At 55.4% G+C, this 21,408-nt stretch overlaps 1 protein-coding gene across 1 annotated transcript; it reads left to right on the top strand.

Annotated features, from left to right (window-relative positions):
- The first annotated feature begins 3,535 nt into the window (after positions 1–3,535).
- On the top strand, positions 3,536–19,686 carry WDR81 (WD repeat domain 81). Its single transcript, XM_015818343.1, has 11 exons — positions 3,536–7,043; positions 7,374–7,481; positions 7,564–7,754; positions 15,561–15,751; positions 15,982–16,169; positions 16,228–16,236; positions 16,481–16,600; positions 16,841–17,521; positions 18,207–18,352; positions 18,502–18,681; positions 19,250–19,686. Exons 1-11 carry the CDS (start codon positions 3,536–3,538, stop codon positions 19,568–19,570), a joined length of 5,643 nt encoding a protein of 1,880 aa, XP_015673829.1. The 3' UTR covers positions 19,571–19,686.
- The last annotated feature ends 1,722 nt before the right edge of the window (positions 19,687–21,408 follow it).

The following is a 21,408-nucleotide window of genomic DNA, read 5'->3' as shown; positions in this document are numbered from 1 at the left end:
GTGTGCAGTTTCCTTTCTGGGAGCAGGAAACCCAAGAAAAGATCTGAGTGAAAATAGGATTGTGTGCAACTAAACAAATGCAACACTTGAGTCATAAAACAGAGGCACGCACGATATCTGGATCACTTATGAAAAAGGTCTCAGAATAAGCAATTGAACCAGCACCAGGAAAGGGTCGCAAGAAAACAGAAATAATTTTTATTTATTTGTAACATTTATATAGACGCCCATCTTATACCAAACTCTGGGGGCTCCCAACTTTCAGGCCTCATCAATAGATATTCAAAAGTTGGGAAATCACAGATGTGCTACCTACTCCAATGCTTCTCAACCTTGGCCACTTTAAGGTGTGAGGACTTCAACTCCCAGAATTCCCCAGCTGGCTCTACTCTGCTGGCTGGGGAATACTCTGAGTTGAAGTCCAGACACTGACCTACGCCGTTTCTATGGGACTCCAACTTGAAATGGATTTATTTCTTGTATTTGTTCACGGCCTGATGCTGTTCACGGATGAAAACATCCAGAGCAATAAAATAACAAGAATGAAAGATGGCACAAATCAGACAACCAGAGCAAGCCCACATTGTGGGGGGGGGCTTCGATCCCGCTTGCCAAAGGCCCCGGGTGAAGAGCCAGTTCTTCAAGGCTGTCTAAAATGCCAGTGGGGGAGGGGCACTGGGGGAACCTCCTGCAGCCCCCTTGGGCTTCCCATCTGAAGGAACAGGAGGAGGCCATTAGGATGACCAGTAAGGAGCCAAGACCCTGGCTTCAGCCCAAGGCCAGCTGCCCTTTCCAGCTGGCGTTTGCTGAGGCCAAAGGCTTTGGGTCCAGAGCGATGCTTGCCCACACACACACACACACACACACACACACACACACACCCATAGCAGTAGCCAAAGCTGGCCACAGGTCCACAAGGGCTGAATCCAGGCTTCTTTCCCACTGGGCCTGGCACGGAAGTGGCTGCCTGAGTGTGGGGAGAGCCCTGCCCGTGTGGCTCTGTGGCTGAGGCCAAACCTTCTGGGACAGGGCAGGCTGGCTTTGGGACCCTTCTCTGCCCACCTCTTCAGCTCTCCCTGGACGGCCACTCCAAGCTGAGCCAGGGCAGGACAATGCCACCTACTTGCCACCTCCCTCTCTGAGTGGGTGGGCAGCCGACCCCACGCAGGGCTGGCTCCACAGGGTTTTACTGTAGCAGTTGGTGTGGAAAGGACACAGTGTTCAGCTGGCCAGAAGCTCTGGGCAGCCACTCGGGCCAATCCGAGGAGGAAGGGGTTTTTGCCAAGATGGAACAGCTTGTCCTCCCCATCCTCCCTGCCCCCATGGTGTCTTCCAAATTGGAGTGGGTGGGCGGTGGACAGTAGCAACAGCAGTGTGTGTGGGGGGGAAACGGGTAAGGCAGGCGGACAGGCCAGCCAAAGCCCTGCCCTTGGCCAGCAGCAAATCCCCTCTCCTCCAGACATTCCTGGGTGAGTCACAGGAGGAGAGACGGGCAGCCCAGTTTCCAGGCAGAGCTGCTCCCGCCCAGCGCTGCCCTGCCCGTCTCCCCATCACTGCACCTCCCAATGGCCAGGCTGACCAGCGCCTGTATAAATCTGACAAATTAAATGAGTCCTAGGAAGCCCTCTCCCTCCAGAGGTCCTGGGCACACTGGTGGGGCTAGTGAAGGATCGGCGGAGGGCGGGATCCTGGACCTGGAGGCAGGGTCTGGGCACCAGCAAGCCGCTTCCAGTCAGTCCTCTGGCCCAAAAGGGGCGCAGTGCACTCCCCCCCCCCCGAAAGGCCTCCATAAGCCTTAGCTGGGTGCAGCCACCCACTTCAGAAGGCAGTCCGTCCAGCGCTTGACCAGGAGATCTCGCAGGGGCTCCCTCCACAGGCAGCGCGCTCTCCCCTCGCTGGGGAAGGCCTGGCAAAGCGGATCCACCACGCGTGGCTCTTCCTCCACTTGGCGGTGGCTGCCCCACCCTCCCCTCCCGTTCGTTTCCCTGCGAAACTCCGCGTTCTGCGGCGGGGGAGGGGCGGTGTGCATGGCGGGGGGGGGCGTTTGCGCAGCCTGCTCAGGAAGTCCAGGGAGGCTTCCGGAAAATCTCCCACGCAGGAATTCCCCCACGTGCCCACTCCCCAGTGATGCCGCCTGGCCAGAATGAGCATCTGCAGGCTGAACTGACCACGTCGGCGGGGCGCGCTACTTTCCCCCCCCCCCTCCACACCACCGGTTCGAATTGCTGCGGCCCAGGCTGAGCCGTCTGCCTGCCCAGCGGACTCTTGGCCTGGGTGTCCCCGCCTGGCCAGAGGCTTCCTGCAAGGGGGGAGGAGGGGCCGGATCGGGGACTACCTGGAGGCGCCGCAGGGGCCTCCTGATCGGCAGGTGCTGCCGCGACAGGCAAAGCGATGCCGGCCACCTTAGCCCCGGCGGCTCCTCCTCCTCCTCCTGCCCGTCCTCTCCGGGTTTGGGCACGAAGCGACCGGAGAGGCTGCCCAGTTGCTGACTCTCCCCTCCCGCAGGGGCTGCAACCGGACGCCTCTCAGTCGACAGCCGGTATAATAGCCGAAGGAAAAAGCGCCGCCGCCCACCGCCTCCTCTTCCAGGAACGACCGCGCCGAGCCCGCTGCAGACGCCCCCTGCTGCAGCCCGCGCCCTGTCGCCGCATTTGGACCAGGACCCGATGAGGGGCCGGCAGGAAGGGGCCGCGGACCCGGGCCGCACCAGCTCCCCCCGGGGGCTCCCCCAAAAGACGGCCCGCGGGGGCAGGAGACGGAGGAGACGTTCCGGGCGAGCCCGCTTGGCCAGCCCGGGGTCTCACGAGGGAGGCCCGTTCCTTCGCAGAAACCCGGGGGGGGGGACCGAAGGCCGAGCTCCGACGCGGCGGCCACGTGGACTTTGTGTCCTTCCCGAGAAGCGGCGCCACGTGACTCGCGCATCAGCTGATCTAACATGGCGGGAGGCGGGGCTGTCGCGCGCTCCGGGTGAGCTCCGGGCTGGGGGGAGAGGTACGGTCGCCCCCGCCCCCTCCCTCCCTTCCCCCCCCCCAGCGCTGAAGGGCGCCCCCGCCCGCCGCCCCGCTTCCCTGCCCCGGTGGGCTGTGCCGGGAACGCGCCGGTGTCCGGCCTTCGCCTCGTGAGCCCCTTCCCGCTAGCCGGCTCGGAGGCGGTTTCGGCGGGGGCCAGAGCGCCAGGACGGGACTCCAGGTTTGGAGGGGGATGCGCGCGGGAGGGGCCGGGAGCCGAGGAGCCCGTGAGGGGGGCGGCGGGGGGCGCTCAGCATCGCTGCCGCCCTTGCCGGGTTCTGGAGGGGGCGACAGAGAGGCGAGCAAAGCCAGGGCCCCCAACTACTCGGGGGGGGGGGAAGACCCGTGGTTTTGCTCCGGGGAGGGGCTGCCAAAAACTGCGACTGCCAGCCGCCACGGGGAAAGCAGGAAGTGCCGGCCCAGCCCTGCTTTGCCCGCTTCTGCTTCCCGGCGTTGGCTCCCGGGCGGCGGTGTGACCCAGGGCGCTTTGCCTCCGCAGGGAATGGTGAGGAGCTGTCGTCGCCAGAATGGATCCCCTCCTGGAGCAGGTGGAGAAAGACCTGGGCATCGCCCGCAGCCAGCTGCTGCTCAGGGCCTCCCACGTCGTGGCTCTCGTGCCCCTGAAATGGCTGGCAAGCCTAAAGGAGGGGGGGGTGCTGCCCGCTCTGTGCCCGCAGCCGGAGGGCCTCAGCGAGATGGAGGTCCACGCTTGTCTCCAGCACTCCGTTCAGAAGCTGCCCACGGGCTGGACTCGAGTGGAGATCCACGGGCTGCAGAAACTTTGGCTGCGCTACCGGCTGACCACAAATGCCAACGGGCAGAAAGAGCCCCCAGGGGCTCCAGAGACCCTTCACAAGTTCATGCGCAGGGTGGCTTCCCAGAACTGTAGGAATCTATGGAAACAAGCCCATCGCTTGTATGTCCAGCGCTACTACCCAGCCCTGGCTCCGGCCTCCGTCCAGGCCCTGGAGGGGCTCCGGGCGGCCCTGCAAAAGCTGTACGGCTGCCCCCTTGTCCCCGTGGGGAGGACCCCCTCCGGCTCCTCTCCTGCCAAAGAGGAGGAGGTCCCTGGCCACGCCCCCCCATGCTTCTCCAGCGTCCTGCAGGCAGACATCCTGTTGGAGTCCCCGGAGATGCTCTACCTGGTCTTCCCGTATGTCTGGCACTCCCTGCATGACCTCATCACCTTCAGCCCCGCCAAGCTGATGAACAGCCACGCCAAGCTGCTCTTTATCCTCTTCCAGGTCTTGCTGGCCATGCAGGCCTGCCACGAGGCGGGCCTGGCGTGTGGCATCTTCTCGCTGGAGGACGTGTCCGTGGACGAGAAGCTGTGTGCCCGGCTCAGAGTCCCACTTCAAGGGTACGAACAGCCGGGCAGGGAGGAGGCTGGGCAGGGAGGAGGCGTGGCAGTGGCCTCAAGCATTCCAGGCCAGGGGTCAGCAGAGGGTCAGGTGCCCAGAGGTCCCGCTGCTGCAGAAGGGGTGGAGGCCCTGCCAGACCTTGGGGATCTGGTGCTGGACTGGGTGCACGGCCGCCTCAGCAACTTTGACTACCTCATGCACCTGAACCATTTGGCGGGGCGGCGCCCGAGGGACCCCAACTATCACCCGGTGCTCCCTTGGGTGATGGACTTCACCCCCCAAGGAGGCCAATTCCGGGACCTGCGGAAGTCCAAGTTCCGCCTGAACAAGGGGGACAAGCAGCTGGACTTCACCTACGAGATGACCAAGCAGGCCTTTGTGGTGGGGGGCAGTGGCCTGAGTGGGGAGCAGCCCCATGTGCCTCATCACATCTCGGACGTCCTCTCCGATATCACCTATTATGTCTACACGGCCCGGCGGACGCCCAAGGCGGTGCTATGCGCCCACGTCCGGTCCCAGTGGGAGCCCAACGAATACCCCGCCAACCTCGAGCGCATGCAGGCTTGGACCCCCGACGAGTGCATCCCCGAGTTCTACTCGGACCCCACCATCTTCAAGTCCATCCACCCTGACATGCCGGATCTGGAGGTGCCGTCCTGGTACGGCTCCTGCGAAGAGTTCGTTGCCGCCCACCGGGCCCTGCTGGAGAGCCCGGAGGTCTCCCGGGACCTGCACCACTGGATTGACCTCACCTTTGGCTACAAGCTGCTGGGTAAGGAGGCAGTGAAGGAGAAGAACGTCTGCCTGCACCTGGTGGACAACCACACCCACCTCACCAGCTACGGAGTCGTGCAGCTCTTCGACCAGCCCCACCCCAGGCGACTGGTGGGGGCCACCCTTCTGCCCGCAGAGGCCCCTCTCTCCACCCGGCCTCTCATCCCCACAGTCCAAGAAACACGAGTGCTAGAGACCCCCAAGGGGAGCCAGGTGGCCGGTGGGCTGGTCATCAGTGCAGCTACCTGCGAAAGCAGGATTGGGCTGAGCATGGAAGAGGAGGTGGAGCAGGGAGCAGAGGCCCTGGAGTCTGGCCCGGCACCTGGCAGAGGCTCGGAGCCACCTGGTCCTCCTGCCCAGGGTCCCAGCTTCCCTGTGGACAGCAGGCCACTTGGCTGGAGGACCAAGGCCCCCGCCCCCCTCTTCCAGGTGGAAGGGGCAGAGGAGAAGGTAGTCCTGCCGGAGGGTCACCAGCTGCTTCAGGCCTTGGAGGAACTGGAGAAGCTGGATACTTTCCTGCTGAAGGCCGTGCACGGGGCGGTGGACCGGCTGGAGCAGCCCCCCTCACGGCTCCCGGTGGCTCTCTCGGACCTTTTCCAGAGGGACATGCAAGTGCTGGGGGTGCTGGTGGGTGAGATCCTCTTTGCCCCCAAGCTCCGCACCTCCCAGCCGACGGCCTCGCTGCGTGGGCGCTTCCAGGCCATCCGGAGGCTCTGCCGGCTTCACCCCAAGGAGGTCCCCCCTCCACTCCAGCATCTGCTGGAGGTGCTGCTGCAGCTGAAGGTTCCTGACCCCCAGCTTCTCAGAGAGGCGCAGAGCAGCAGGGCCCCCCAGCTGTTCACCTACGAGCCCGTCTGGCAAGGCCTGCCCCCACCGTGCCCGTCGCAGCTGCTGAGCCCCTACAGCGGGGTCCTGCCCTTCCCGGCATACTTCCCTGCCCTGCACAGGTTCATCCTGACCTATCTCTCCCAGGAGGCCGGGGATGAGGGGCAGGGCCGGGAGCTGGTCTTCCAGCTGTGGCAGCAGCTGGACGGGGTGCTGAGTGGCATCACTCCCGAAGGCCTGGAGATCCTGCTGCCCTTCATCCTGGCCCTGCTGTCCGAGCAGAGGACAGCTGTCCATGCCGCCTGGTACCTCTTTGAGCCCATCGCCAGAGCCCTGGGCCCCAAGAACACCAACAAGTACCTGCTCAAGCTCCTCATTGGGGCCTACGAGAGCCCCCGGGGCCTCCACGGCCGCTTCTACCTCTACACGGACTGCTTCGTGGCCCAGCTGATGGCCCGGCTGGGGCTGCAGCCCTTCCTTGCCCACCTGCTGCCCCACATCCTGCAGGTGCTGGGGGGTGCAGAGGGCTCCTTCCAGGAGGAGAACAAGGCCTTGCTGCTCAGCACGGCGGAGGAGGACAGTGAGGAGAGCGACAGGAGCAGCCCGGCCTCTCGGTCCTTTGGGGAGGAGGCCAAGGGGGACGCTGGCCTGGAGCTGGTCAACTACATGTCCGGCATCAGCCTGCACGACCAGGCCTACCCGCCAGAGAGCGAGGAGCTTCCAAATGGCCTCTATCTGGCCGAGACCCTGAGCCTGGGCCAGCTGAGCGATAAGGGTGGTGCGGGCGAGGGGCTGATGGGGGAGGAGCCGCAGGACAAAGCCGCCGGCCTCCAGGGCCTGGATGGCAGCCAGGACCCGAAGCACAGCGAGGAGGAGGAGGAGGAGGAAGAGGAGGAGGAGGAAGAGGAGGATGGGGAAGAAGGCCGCAAGGAGGCTGCTTTGGCCGCAGAAGAGCCGGTCTTCTCAGAGGCTGCTGGCCCCTCTGTGGAGCCCACTCTGACCGAGGAAGAGGCCGGGGAAAGCCGTCAGGATCTGCTGGACCAGGATGTGGACAAAGAGCAGAGCATCCTGCTAGGTGAGTTGCCGGCTCAGGGTAGCCGAGATGCACCCTGTGAAGAGTGCTGGCCGTGGGTGTTTGAGCTTGCTGGGCATTGCTCTACGAAGCGGGTCGTTGCCGCTCAGGGTTCCCCCTTGGCTGGCTGGAAGAGCAGGAGCGCCCCACATAGAGGGGAGAGCCATGAGGTGGGGGGGGGGGTATCCCAAGGCCCCAACATGGCATCAGGAGGCTTTGCCTGTCCTGGCATGTCACAGGACGGGTGGGGGAGGCAAGCAGAAGAGCCGGGGGGGGGGGGCTGTGAGCTTTGGGTGCGGTGGAGCTGCGGTTTATCTGCCCTCTTGTCTACAGACACAGCCTGCAGGATGGTGCGGTGGCTGTCGGCCAAGCTGGGCCCCACCACCGCCTGCCGGTACATCGCCAGAAACCTCCTCCGGCTGCTGGCCTCCTGCTATCTGGGTAGGCTCCTCTGCTGGGTGGGAGGGGTGGCAATGTGGCGCAGCTGGCAAGGCTGAGGATGCCTCCCTCCTGCTCCCCACAGGTGCAAGCAGGCAGCAGTTCGTGGCTGGGGCCGAAGAAGGTGGCCCTCCGAGCACTGGAAACCTGGAGCAGAGGTGGCCCGTGGCAGGCGACGTGGTCTCCGAGCCGGTGCTCACCTGCCTCGTCCATATAGCACACCTCTACGGGGAGCCGGTCCTCACCTACCTCTACCTGCCCTACATCAGTTACCTGGTCAGTCTTCCACCTTCTGCCCCAGCCCCCCTCTTTTTTTTTTAAGAAAATTTCATTGAATTTCTAGTTTTGCATTTAAATATTTGAAAAGCAACGTGGCGGCTGGGTTGCTCAATAATTCAATAACATACAAATATCCTTAGTAGAGATCTCAAATTAATACATTAAATATTTCTTCTCTTTTCCCCTTGGTATTTACTGTCTCATATTTAAATTAATACAATTCTTATTATATCAATTAAATAAAAATAACTTTCTTACATTTATCAATAATTTTTAGTTTATACATATCTTAGTTGTTTTAACATTCAATCTTTTTAGACAATCAATGTCCTGGTTAGTTTTTCCCAATTTTTAGTTTCCCATTAATATTTAAATTTAAGGTTTAATATTTATAATTTCCAAGTTTTAAATAACCCCAATTCCCTTTATCACAATTCATCACAAGATCTAATGTTCAGGATACACGTCTTATCTATTTGAATTCTTACCATCTTACATCAACTAATTAGTAATACAATATAATATTCTTATTTTCTAGTAATTTCAAATATCTTAAATTTAGTAACCAAAATTTCTCTTATTTCAACATTTAATACTTCCTCTCTTTTTCTCTTAATATCTACTATCTCATATTTAAGCTAGTAATTTTTATTATTACCGCTAAATAAGAACATATTTATTACATTCATCGATACATTTTTAGCTTATATATATCTTAATTACCTTTACATTTAACCTTTATAAGCAAATCAATGTTCAAATTTAACTGTTTAATAATAATAATAATAATAATAATAATAATAATAATAATAATAATAATAATAATAATAATAATAATAATAAAGTTGGAAGGGACCATGGAGGTCATCTAGTCCAACCCCCTGCTCAGGGAGGAACCCTACACCATTTCAGACAAATGGCTGTCCAGTCTCTTCTTAAAAACTTCCAGTGTTGGAACATTCACCGCTTCTGGAGGCAGGTTGTTCCACTGGTTAATTGTTCTCACTGTCAGGAAGTTTCTCCTTAGTTCTAAGTTGCTTCTCTCCTTGATCAGTTTCCATCCGTTGCTTCTTGTCCTGCCTTCAGGCGCTTTGGAGAATAGCTTGACTCCCTTTTCTTTGGGGCAGCCCCTGAGACACTGGAAGACTGCTATCCTGTCCCCCCTTGTCCTTCTCTTCGTTAAACTAGACATACCCAATTCCAGCAACCGTTCCTTATATGTTTTAGCCTTCAGTCCCCTAAACATCTTTGTTGCTCTTCTCGGTACTCTTTCTAGAGTCTCAGCATCTTTTTTACATCATGGTGACCAAAACTGGATGCAGTATTCCAAGTGTGGCCTTACTAAGGCATTGTAAAGTGGTATTAATACTTCACGTGATCTTGATTCTATCCCTCTGTTAATGCAGCCCAGCACTGTGTTGGCTTTTTTGGCAGCTGCAGCACACTGCTGGCTCATACAGTATTTAAGCAATTGTCCAGTAGGACTCCGAGACCCCTCTCACAGTTACTACTATTGAGCAAGGTACCCCCTATACTATACCTGTACATTTGGTTTTTCTTGCCTAAATGTAGAACCTTACTTTTTTCACCGTTGAATTTCATTTTGTTAGATAGCGCCCAGTGTTCAAGTCTGTCCAGGTCCTCCTGTATCCTAAGCCTGTCTTCTGGAGTGTTGGCTATTCCTGCCAGCTTGGTGTCATCCGCAAATTTGATGAGTTCCCCATCTATCCCCTCATCCAAATCGTTGATGAAGATGTTGAAGAGCACTGGGCCTAGAACAGAGCCCTGGGGCACCCCACTTCACACTTCCTCCATGTAGATGCGGTTCCATTGAGGACCACACGCTGAGTACGGCCAGGCAGCCAGTTACGGATCCATCTGGTGGTGATGCTGTGTAACCCACATTTTTCTATCTTATCAAGTAGTAGGTTGTGATCTACTTTATCAAATGCCTTACTGAAGTCCAAGTAAATTATATCCACAGCATTCCTCTGATCCACTAATTTTGTCACTTGGTCAAAGAATGCAATAAGATTTGTCTGGCATGATCTGTTTTTGACAAACCCGTGTTGGCTTTTGGTAATGACTTTGTTTGCCTCTAGGTGTTCGCTGATTCGTTGTTTGATTATCTTTTCCAGAATCTTCCCAGGTATTGAGGTCAGGCTGATAGGTCTGTAATTTCCTGGATCCATTTTTTTTCCTTTTTTGAAGATGGGAACTACATCAGCTCTTTTCCAGTCCTCTGGTAGTTCCCCAGTGCTCCAAGATCTTTGAAAAATATAGTTCAGTGGTTCTGAGGTCACATCTGCCAGTTCCTTCAGAACCTTGGGGTGTAATCCATCTGGTCCTGGTGATTTGAACTCATCTAGGCTGGACAGGTGCTCACTTATCATTTTCTTGCCTATCTTAACTTGTGTTTCTATACTGTTTTTTATGGCACTATTTTTGATAGGTTGGTCTGTTTTTTCCCTTTCTGTAAAAACAGATGCAAAATACGAGTTAAATAATTCTGCTTTCTCCCTATTGCTAGTCACCTTCTTACCACTTTACCCCACTAATGGACCAATCTTTTCCTTCACTTTTTTCTTGTTTTTTACATGTTGAAAGAAGCTTTTTTTTGTTATTTTTGACTTTGGTCGCAAGCCTTAGTTCATTTTGAGCCTTGGCTTTCCTCACTTCATCTTTGCAGGCTCGGGCTATTTGCTGATATTCTGATTTAGTTATGTGCCCCTCTTTCCACTCTCTATACTTGTCCTTTTTATCTTTCAATTTGTCAGAGAGGTCTTTATGCAGCCATGCTGGTTTCTTTTGAGAGCTGTTATTTTTCCTCTTTGTTGGTATTGAGGTAGACTGGGATTCTATTATCTTGCTTTTCAAAATTTCCCAAGCTTCTTGCATTGTTTTCCCCTGGAGGATTCTCATCCATGGAATCTTTCCCAAGCCCTCTCTAAGTTTATTGAAATTAGCTCTCTTGAAGTCCAAGACTCTACTTTGACTATGTTCTATTGCTTGTGCTTCCATAATGTTGAATTCCAATATTGCATGATCACTACCTCCCAAGGTTCCTGTGGCTTCAACACCTTCCATCATTTCATCTCTGTTAGTGAGGATTAGATCCAAAATGGCTAATCCCCTAGTTCCCTTCTCTACTTTTTGGGAGACAAAGTTGTCTGCTAGGTTTGTCAGGAATCTGTTTGGTCTTCCACTTGGTGCAGAGTTTGTCTCCCAGTTGATGTCAGGGTAATTAAAGTCCCCCATTACTATGGTGATGTGCTTCCTACATACCTTAGTTAGCTGACTAGCAAAAATTTCATCTATTTCCTCTGTTTGGTTGGGTGGCCTATAGTATACACCTATGGCAATGTCATTTTTTCTCCCTTTTATATTGACCCAAATGCATTCAAGACACTTTTTGTCATTGTTGTGCTCTATTTCTGTGGAGATGTAGTTATTTCTTATATAGAGAGCAACTCCACCTCCTCTTTTATTTGATCTGTTTCTTTTAAATAATTTAAATCCCTCTAGCTGTGTGTTCCATTTGTGGGCTTCATCCCACCATGTTTCTGTAATGGCAACAATATCATATCTGCCCTCATTGACCTGAATTTCTAGTTCACCCTGTTTGCTGTTCATACTCTGTGCATTGGTGTANAGACATTTGAGTCCTTTATGACCGACCCTGTGTTTACTTTCTACATAACCTGAGTGGTGCCTGAGTTCCCCTATTGTCTTACCACCTATTTGGTTAGTGCACTTTCTGTGGCACTCGTTATTAAAAGCTTGATTTTGCTTGACAGCAAGGTTGGTATTTTTGTCCACACACATATCTATGTTACATGCACTGATAGCCCTATTGTTTTTAGATTGCCGGCGACAGGGATGCTCTGTATCGATTAACTCACTGTCCCCGCTGTTTAGTTTAAATATTCCTCCAGAAAATCTGTGAATTTATAGCCGAGTAATTCAGTCCCTTTCTTTGATGGATGCAAACCATATTTATTTATATTTATAAATATGCAAACCATATTTATACTTCCAAGTTTTAAATGACCAAAGTTTTCTTTATCTCAGTTCATAACAATATCTAATATTCAAAGTACACATCTTATCTATTTGAGTGTATTCTATTTTAATTTTCACTAATGTCAAAACCCCAATTTTCTTCAGTCTTATTTTAGCTTTCTTTCTTTGCCAAATCGTCTTCCATGTCCGTGCTTTTGAGTCATCAAATAAATCTCCCTGTGTTGTCATGTATATTGTTTGACGTAGAAAAAAACCATCTGGTCGCCATTTTTTTGAGAGGACTAACAAATTGTCTCTCTATTTTTCCATCTCAACGTAGTTGTCCTGAACTGTTCATCTTCTCTTCAGTCTGTTCTTCTTGATCCTCAGGTTTCTTCTGATTTATGTAGAAAGTCTTTTCCCTTTTCCATATTGTCACTCCCTTTTCTGGGTTTTCCATTGATTGTATTTGTTGATCAGTTGAATCCTCTGTCATAATATTTAATTGTTCCACTTTTTCTGTTATATTCTGTGTAGTTGATTTTTTAGTTGTAATCAAAGTTTGAGTTCATATATCTGGGCTGACGTCTTGTTCTTTTCTGTAACCTCTTATTCCATTAGTAGCTGTAAGAATAGTTTGAAGAATTGCTTTCAACATAAAGAGAATCTGTTCCTGATCTTCATCCATATTCTCTTAGTGTAGTGTATTAGGTTAAAGGCTTTACAATCAGAGAATGGAAAAAAAAAACACATTTGTCACTGAGTATGGAACACAGCTGGGCTTCTCACAGCTAATGTTTCAAAGTTACAGTTTTATCTATTGTCTGGGCTACTGGCCAAGTCTCTTTTAAGCAATAACAAATTGTAATATGAGGTCTAGCCCAAGATGTCGCTCCTAATTTAAAGTTTTCTTTTGAATCCAATGCTTTTATAATCTTTTCAGTTTTGCTTCTTTTTTATAGGTAAAAATCCAGATCTTCAGTAAGAATAGAAAGTCTTTTAATCCACAAACTTTAAGAAATAGAGTTCCAATTTAGGATCAGGCTACTCTTGCAACATTTTAAACTCCCCTGGATAGTCAGTCGCCGCTGTTTCTAGAGGGAGGAATAAAATCTCCCTTCCCTCCCCACAAGGGGGGGAAAGTACTTTAAGCAGCTTATCCAGGAAAGAATAGTTAGGATTTAAGAGAGGTAGATCTCACCCAGTCTCATTCGCGCTGCTTTATAATTGCTGGGTGATAAGTGTGACTTTGGCTGTCTGCAGCCTAGTGACGAGCCATATTGCTATAGCCAGTCTTTCGTCCGGCGGTTTGGAGGGCTGCCCCGGATCGAGCAGCAGGGCTACCGCCCTCCCGCAATCAAGCAGGGATCCCCTCTTTGCTGGTCACCCCTACAGGGCGACTTTTGACCCTTTTCAGGGTCCCCCAGCAATGCGAAACTGGACACAGAAAACAGAGCTCGCCTTCCAAACATCCATGACAGTCGCCTTGGCAAACCGGAAGTCCCCTTTTCAGGGTTATCCATTGACCGTGTTTGTTGATCAGTTGAATCGTCTGTCATAATATTTAATTGTTCCACTTTTTCTGTTATATTCTGTGTAGTTGATTTTTTAGTTGTAATCAAAGTTTGAGTTCGTATATCTGGGCTGACATCTTGTTCTTTTCTGTAACCTCTTATTTCATCAGTAACTGTAAGAATAGTTTGATGAATTGCTTTCAACATAAAGAGAATCTATTCCTGATCTTCATCCATATTCTCTTAGTAGTGTATTAGGTTAAAAACTTTACAATCAGAGAATGCAAAAAAATAATAATCATTGAGTATGGAACACAGCTGGGCTTCTCACAGCTGATGTCTCAAGGTTACATAAGTCTTATCTATTGTCTGGGCTACTGGCCAAGTCTCTTTTAAGCAATAACAAGTTGTAATATCAGGTTTAACCACAAGATGTCGCCCCTACCATTTAAAGTTTTCTTTTAAGTCCAAAGTTTTTATAATCTTTTCAGTTTTGCTTCTTTTTTATGAGTAAAACCCAGATCTTCAGTAAGAATAGAAAATCTTTTAGTCCACAAAATTTAAAAAATAAAATTCCAATTAGGATCAAGTTATTCTTGCAACGTTTTAAACTCCCCTGGATAGTCAGTCGCCGCTGTTTCTAGAGGGAGGTGTAAAATCTCCCTTCCCTCTCCACAAGGGGAAAGTACTTTAAGCACCTTATGGAGGTAAAAAAGATAGTTAGGATTTAAGAGAGGTAGATCTCACCCAGTCTCATTCGCCCTGCTTTATAATTGCTGGGTGGTAAGTGTGACTTTGGCTGTCTGCAGCCTAGTGACGAGCCTTATTGCTATGGCCAGTCTTTCGTCTGGCGGTTTGGAGGGCTGTCCCGGATCAAGCGGGGATCCCCTCCTTGCTGGTCGCCCCTACAGGGTGACTTTCGACCCTTTCCAGGGTTCCCCAGCAAAGTGAAACTGGACATGGAAGACGGAGCACGCCTTCCAGACATCCAAGGCAGCCGCATCAGCAAGCCGGAAGTCGCCCCAGCCCCCCTCTTAACCCCCACCCGGGAAGCCAGGCAGCGTTGGCAGTACTGGGCACTTCTGCACGATTGCAGGTGTTATTGGTGGGAGATCCGTAGCCCCCTTCTCTTTGGTTAAAAATCCCACCCCGAGTTTGGTTCCTGGGCCACCAGGAGAGACCAAGGGGCAGATGTGGACATCAGTTGGCTGGCCGAGCAGGGAGCATTTCTTGGAGGGTTCCTGCCCTCCAAGCCAAAAGACGATGGGCTGCCCATCCATCAGCCCGTAGAGGTTCCCCTTAGCCAGGCCGGGCTTCCTTGCGCAGCAGCCTCCATCCTGCTGAAGGGGTCCTGCAGGCCAGGGGCTGAGCTGCCCCCCTCCCCCGTTCTGCCCACAGCCTCAGCCAAGGTGGGGACCATTTTGTCAGCTGCACCTCCCTGGACTGATCCATTTCGCAAAGGAGGCCCATTGCTGGCTGTTCTGCTTTCGGTTCAGGCATGCAGTTCCTCATTTTTATTTTGGCTCTTCCATCTGAGGCAGAAGCAGGATCCCCCCCCTCCATTGTGGGAGGGGTCACTTCCTGGGAGAGCCTCAACCGAGCGTTTTCTCCTCCCCCAGAGACCCCCTTCCTGTTTCTGGGCCTGCGTCTCCTCCTCTTAAAACCCACCGCCTGAGGGGTGATTGGCAGGCCGTAGGGTGACGGTGCTGTGGAAGCATCAGGCAGCCACTTTCCACCATTGGTTCCTACCCTGCTTGGTCCAATATTTTTTTCCAAAACTCTTATTATTTAATTTATGCCACATACAATGCTAACTTTACCCCTCCCCCCATTTCATGTCATCTTCATCTTTGGTCAGTAACTGTCATCGTCCGTCACAAATGCGCCTATTTGAAACAGGGACCCACAGATGACCGTTCTGCGCCAGCCCATTTAATTGTCTTGCCATCCAGCTCCCCCCTACCCCCCCTTACTTGACTTGTCAATTAGCCTGTCTGGAGAGAGTTTCTCATTCCCACCATCTGTTAAGGAAAGCTCCAGCCAGTCCAGTGCGTGAAGTCTAACCCTTTCTGACCTCTGGGGGTTACCTGGAAGTCCCTGAGAATCTGTCCTGGAGAAAACGGGGCCTGAGCACCTGTCCCTCCCTCCCTGCCATGGGCTGGACTGCCCCCCAAACCCTCGGCATCCCCATCAGGGTCCCTCTTTGCCAGGGTGGGAGATGCAGTTGTTGGTGGGGGTCATGTGGGTGGGGGTCATATGCCTGCCCATCGCTAGCCTTTCCCTCCAGGTGGCTCCTAGTGGAGGGGCGGCAGCCGGCCGGTTGAACAGCCGCAAGGAAGCTGGGCTGCTGGCAGCCGTGACGCTCGGACAGAAGATCGTGGTCTACCTGTCGGACAGCACCCTGATGGACATCCTGCCCAGGATCAGCCAGGAGGTCCTGCTTCCCCTTCTCGGCTTCCTCACCTCGCCCACCCTCAGGTGCGCCTGGCCAGGAGGGGGGCAGAGTGGCCATGGCCAGAGCAACACCGGCCTCCCCCCTTCAGCCCCCTTGCACAGCAGCAAGGGATCCCCTAGGAGGGCTGCTGGAACAAACACAACACCCCTTAAACCGATGCCTTAAACCGATTCCGGGCTGGCAGCTGGGGGCGGGGGGGGGCGGGCAGGCAGGCTGGGCAGAGAGATGGGTGCTGAGAGTCTCTTCCCTCCAGTTTCCCCAGTGGGGTCCAGGGCCGGGTCGCCTTGTGTCTGAAAACCATCCGCTTGATGGTGCTGGTTTGTTTACGGATCGGACCGGAGATGGCTCAGCAGCACCTGCGCAACACACTCCGGGGCTTCTTCGAGAGCTTCTCCTCGCTGCCCTCGGAGTCCGTAAGTCTGTGGCCCCGGGGAGCAGGGGGTCCTTGAGGGGCAGGCGTGGCTGAGGAGCGGACAGGGATGGTCAGTGCCCACCCCAGATCTTCCCCGCCAATACGCCTCTGGGAATCCTGCGGGTGACAGTCAATCAAAGGGGCTCCTGGGGGATGTCCAGTCTGGGTGGTGTGCAGAGATCCAGACAGCGGCTGCTTCAGAAATGAGCCGGGTGCCTCCTGAAGTACCAGGAAAAGTCTCCCGGGGGGGAAGGGGGGAATCCCCTGGCCTAAGAGGAGGCGGTGGGCAAGTGGCTGGACCGTTTCCTTCCCCTTCGGCCTTTCTGCAGGTGTGACAAAGGAGTCCCCTTTTTTCAGGGCCAGCCGCTGCCTGCGGACGCCTCTCCCCTCCTGGAACTCCAGAAAGTTTTCAGCCCAGAAATGGCCTATGCTGCCTTTGTGCCCTTCTCTTGCCTGCTGGGTGAGACCCCCGTTCCCCCCTCCCCACTTCTTCCTGCTCCTCTTTCTCCTGCGCCCTGCGAGAGAAGGAGGCTGGGCTTCTCCTCCACCACTTGGGGTGCAGGAATCTTCTCAGGGCCTGTCCCCAAGAGGGGGCTTTTTGCGATAATAAACCCACCCCCATGTGGGGCTCCTGGGCTCCTTTGCTCTGGGAGCAGAACTCTCCGATCAGCTTCTCAGTTGTTTTCTCCCCTCCTGGCAGGTGACGCCTTTCACACGATTGTGCCGAACCACGCCTTGGTCAGGCAGTTGGCCAGCCTTCACCTGGAGCAAGCCAGTCCCTCGTCCGAAAGACAGGCAGCTGCTGGGCCGGGCCAGGACCCCTCGGAGCAGGAGGCACTGGGAGCCGAGCCCTCCTCCGGCCCTGCTGAGGACACGCGGTCGGGCACCTTTGGGAGTGTGCTGGTGGGCAACCGCATCCAGGTCCCCTCCGAAGCCCAGCAGGAGCCCTTGAGCGGGGCCAGGGGCAGCCTCTGCCCCAAACTGGGGGGCCGGGAGGGGGAGACACTGAAGCAGGAGCTGCGGCGCAGCGCTCGCCTCCTCCTGGGCAACTGGCTGGCGTACTGGCAGTACGAGATCGGGGTCAGCCAGCACGATGCCCCCTTCCACTTCCACCAGATCAAGCTGCAAAGCTTTGTGGGCCACGGGGGTGCGGTCAAGTGCATGGCCGCTCTGAGTGGAGAGGACTTCTTCCTGAGCGGCAGCAAGGACAAGACCGTGCGCCTCTGGCCCCTCTACAACCGGGGGGACGGCAGCCACGAGACCGAGCCCCGGCTGACCTACGACCGGCACAAGAAGTCCGTCTTCTACGTCGGCCTGCTGGAGGCCCCGCAGCACGTGGTCAGCTGTGACGGCACCATCCACATCTGGGACGCCCCCACTGGTAGGCACCCCCCTCGCCCTAGTCTCTGTCAGTCCCTGTCAGAGGGTCTCGCTGAGGCTCAACACTGAGAGGTCTGCCTCCGCTCCTGGGGCCCAAAGCTGATGCAGCGGTTGGATTGACTCCTCAATTGGAGAGATAGACCCCCTCCTCACCTGAGCTGGAGGAGAGGAACCCCCGTGGGGCAGTTTCCCCCCCCTCCCCGACTAAAGGGCCCTGGCTAGGTAGCCCACTTGCTAAAGGGTTCCCCATAAGGCGTGTGGCAGGTTGTCCTGCCAATTGCACGGCCAAGGTTGCTGTCAGAGCTGCAGTCCTTTGGCTTTCCCCCCTCTCAGCATCCCCGCTCTCCAGGGTTCAAGGCAGAGGGTCACACGCACACGAGCGCACGTCAGGTGGCAGCTGGCAGTTGCTCTAAGCAGATTAAGGCAGGAGACGGGGTCATCAGGGTGCACTTTCACATGCAGAAAAAGACCCTGAATCCCCCCCTCTTTTTTAGAGAGACAATTTGGGAGGAACTCAGAGACTCTGCTTCACACGTCTGTGCCCCACAGCTCCTCTTTGGTTTGGGTCAGGGCATTGGGGAGGGTCTCCTCAATCCCCTCTAGTGCTTCCTGGGCAGGGACCCTTCCCCTGAGGCCGGTGCCGCCCCTTCCCTCTTGGGCACAGCTCAGCTGGGTCTCTGCTGCAGGCAAAGTGGTCCGTACCTTTGAAGCGCTGGACTCCAAGGCGCCCGTCACCGCGCTCTGCCCCATGCCTCCCCCCCACGGCAGCATCAGCATCGCCAGCGCGGACTCGGTGCTTCGCTTCATCGACCACCGGAAGCCAGGCTGGCAGGTAGTGCCTGGGGCCACGGGGGGCGGTGAGGATTGGCTGGGCGGGCGGGGGTGAGCAGGGGTCTTGCTCTGCTTTTCTGGGCTGGGAAGGGACAGTCATGGGGGCGGCAGCCCCTCCTCTGACATCCCTTTGCTCTCTCGGCCCTGCAGCAGGAATTCCGGCTGGCCAGCGGAGCCAGCGCCGGACTCATCCGCTGCCTGGCTGTCAGTCCTAGCGGGCGCAGCGTGGCAGCCGGCTTCTCCTCTGGCTTCATGGTCCTTCTGGACACCCGTACAGGCCTGATCCAGAAGTCTTGGTCAGCCCACGAGGGAGACATCCTGCAGGTCAAGGTGAGCTGCTGGGCTTGAAGGGTTCAGGCGTGGCTGGATGAAGGGTGCAGCGGCCCAGTTGGGTCTTCCAGGCCCTGTTCTGGTCCCTCCTGCACTGCGCCCAACAGCTGGAGGTGCCACTTCCAGGAGACCCAGCAGCCTGGCCAGTTCTGGGGTTGCCCAGAAGTGGGTGGGGAGTGAGGAGGCTGCCTGGCAAGGAGGTTCAGGCTTGGCCTGGTGCTTGAGTAGAAGCAGAGCCTGTGGGAGCTCTGGAAGTGCCGTCGCCCGTTCCCACCAGGACTTTTGATGCTGGTCGCGCCCTTTTGCCCTGGCATCGGTTGGCAAAGATGCTGGGAGCCTCCCCTGGACTGAGCAGATGGGGTTCGTTCCCTGGGCAGAATTCAGGCGCCCCAAGGAGCCTGCAGCCCCCTCGGGGTGATTGGGTGTGGGCACTGCCCACTAGCAGACTCCCACCCCGCGGCCTCACCTTCCATCCTGGACAGGGGCAAAGAAGGGCAGTGGCCGAGGGCTGCTGCACCACTCTCACCACTGGGCCAAGGCTTACTTGCTGCTTCCCTCTCCCTGGTAGGCCACCGAGGGCAACGTGCTGGTCAGCTCCTCCTCTGACCATTCACTGACCATCTGGAAAGACCTGGAGCCGAAGCCCCTGCAGATGTACAAATCGGCCTCGGAGCCCCTCCACACCTTTGACCTCTATGGCAACGAGGTGGTGGCCGGCACAGTGGCCAACAAAATCGGCGTCTACGCCTTCCAGGGGCCCTCGGCCTCCAGCACCACCAAGCTGAGCTCCGAGAACTTCCGAGGGACCCTCACCAGCTTGGCCGTCCTTCCCACCAAATGCCACCTGCTGCTGGGCTCAGACAACGGCACCGTCCGGCTGCTGGCGTAGCCCCTGCTTCTGAAGCAGAGGGGGACAGTTGTGGCTGGCCAACAGCCCTGGGGGGGACCAGAAGGTTGGGGACGCCCCTTCCCCCCGTAGTCCCAGCCCAAGAAAAACCAAGACCCCCCCCCATCACCGTATGTGCCTGATGCTCCCTGGGGACTGGCAGAGATGCCCCTGGATGCCTGGAGGTCATGCCCTTCTCCCCTAACTTGGGGGCTAGCAGGAAGGAGGGAATAGCGGCAGATCCCACGGCCTTTTGGGTGGTGGGCCAGGACTGTCACGCTCTGCTTCTCCCTCCGCTGCTTTCTCTGCCCTGATTAGCCCTTTGGGGAAGGGGCTTCTGGGCAGGAAGGAATGATTGCCCCTTCCAAGTCTTCCCGTTGTTGGCCAAGTGTTGGAAGCCCCCCCCTCCACGCACTCCTTGCCTGGCCACAAAGCCCTCTATCTGCCAAGGAGCCCTCCCCCCCCGATCTTCCTCCAATGGGGGAGGGAAAGGACTCCTCAGCTGGACAGTGTCTGCAGGGGTGTCAGTTCCACCCTCAAGGTGTGCTAGAAACGCCCTGGGGTTGGGGGTGCATTTAGTCCTTGCCCCCCCACACACACATTCCTAGAGACGGCCCAGTCCAGCACTTTCCCTCTGTTCCCTGGAACTGGGGGGGGGAGGGCTGGAGGAGGGGCTTCTCACTGCTGAATGAAGAATTTGCAAGAAATAAACCTCCTGAGAAACTACGATTTTCTGACTTTTTGGTGAGGAGGTGGGGAAGCCCCCCCCCCCATCTCAATAGAGGAGCAAGCAGGGAGCAGAGAAATGGCGGAGCTGCTGCCTCTCTCTCCCCCCCCCCCCGATTGGGAGTCGGATTTGAGGATACACCGATCTGGCCGACGGACCCTTTCCCTGCTGCCTTTGGGGGCTCCAGAGACCCTCTGGGGAAGCGGCCACACTTTGCGTCTGCAGAGGGGGGGGGCAATCGGTCAGCCTGGCCTTGATTCCAGACCTGTGACCGAAGTGACAACGGCTCTGAAAATAGGGGGGGGCACAGCAGCATCCCCAGGGTCAACTGATCAAAGTTCGGGCACTTTAGCAACCGGCGGTTACAACACCTGCAGCGTCCGAGGCTCACGTGGTCCCCCTTTGCGACACAGCAGTGAGCCTGGATCATTTCGTGACCGCCAGATTCATTTAATTGCAGTGATTCACTTAGCAGCCTGGCAAAAAAGGTTGTAAAATAGGGCACGAGTCACTTAACCGCCTTGCTTAACAGTGGAAGTTCTCCGAATTACTCTTAAGTCAAGACCTGCCTGGAGGCGGGTTAATCCCCCCAAGGCTTGGGCAGCCCCCACTCCGGCCTCTGGCCTGGGGGAGTCCCTTGCTGGGCAGGAAAACTCTGGGGTGGCCAGAGGGGGCTCCTGCCCTTCCCTCCTCGGGGGGGGGCTGGATCGGCTGGCTTCTAAGAGGAGTTTTACTCCTCAGTGGGCCTGATCCTGCCTTCTCAATGGCTGCCCCACGGAAGCCCCGCCTGCCCTTTTTGGCAAAGCACAGCAGTGGGAGTCTTCAGAGCTGCCCCTTTATTTTTATTTTAAATACTTTCTCTGGACCCTGGGCAGCTCATGACCAGAGGGAATTCTGGAAGGGGGGGGGAGGCTATGAATATCAATGATACGACAGACTAGCCAGGATGTTCTTGTCTGTCTCTGAAGGGTGGGGACAGACACAGCAGGAGTGCCTGCAGGCCACCCTGGAACCCCTGGCCAAGGGGGAAGGTGCAGGGCTCACCTGCCCTGGGGGGGGGGCTGCTGGGGTTGCACAGTTGCTGCCTGGAGTGAGGAGGGGGAAGCGGGGGGGG

Source organism: Protobothrops mucrosquamatus, unplaced genomic scaffold, assembly GCF_001527695.2.
Source record: "Protobothrops mucrosquamatus isolate PMUCROS unplaced genomic scaffold, P.Mucros_1.0 scaffold721, whole genome shotgun sequence".
Classification (NCBI taxonomy): domain Eukaryota; kingdom Metazoa; phylum Chordata; class Lepidosauria; order Squamata; family Viperidae; genus Protobothrops; species Protobothrops mucrosquamatus.
Note: the sequence above shows the minus strand (reverse complement) of the source record. Positions and strands in the feature narration are given on the sequence as shown.

Excerpts from the sequence above, each read along its gene's own strand:
- WDR81 (XM_015818343.1), top strand. The coding sequence starts at position 3,536 with ATGGATCCCCTCCTGGAGCAGGTGGAGAAAGACCTGGGCATCGCCCGC. Across the intron at positions 7,044-7,373 it reads AGAGCAGAGCATCCTGCTAG|ACACAGCCTGCAGGATGGTG; the intron begins GTGAGTTGCCGG and ends TCTTGTCTACAG. Across the intron at positions 16,601-16,840 it reads GCCCTTCTCTTGCCTGCTGG|GTGACGCCTTTCACACGATT; the intron begins GTGAGACCCCCG and ends CCCTCCTGGCAG.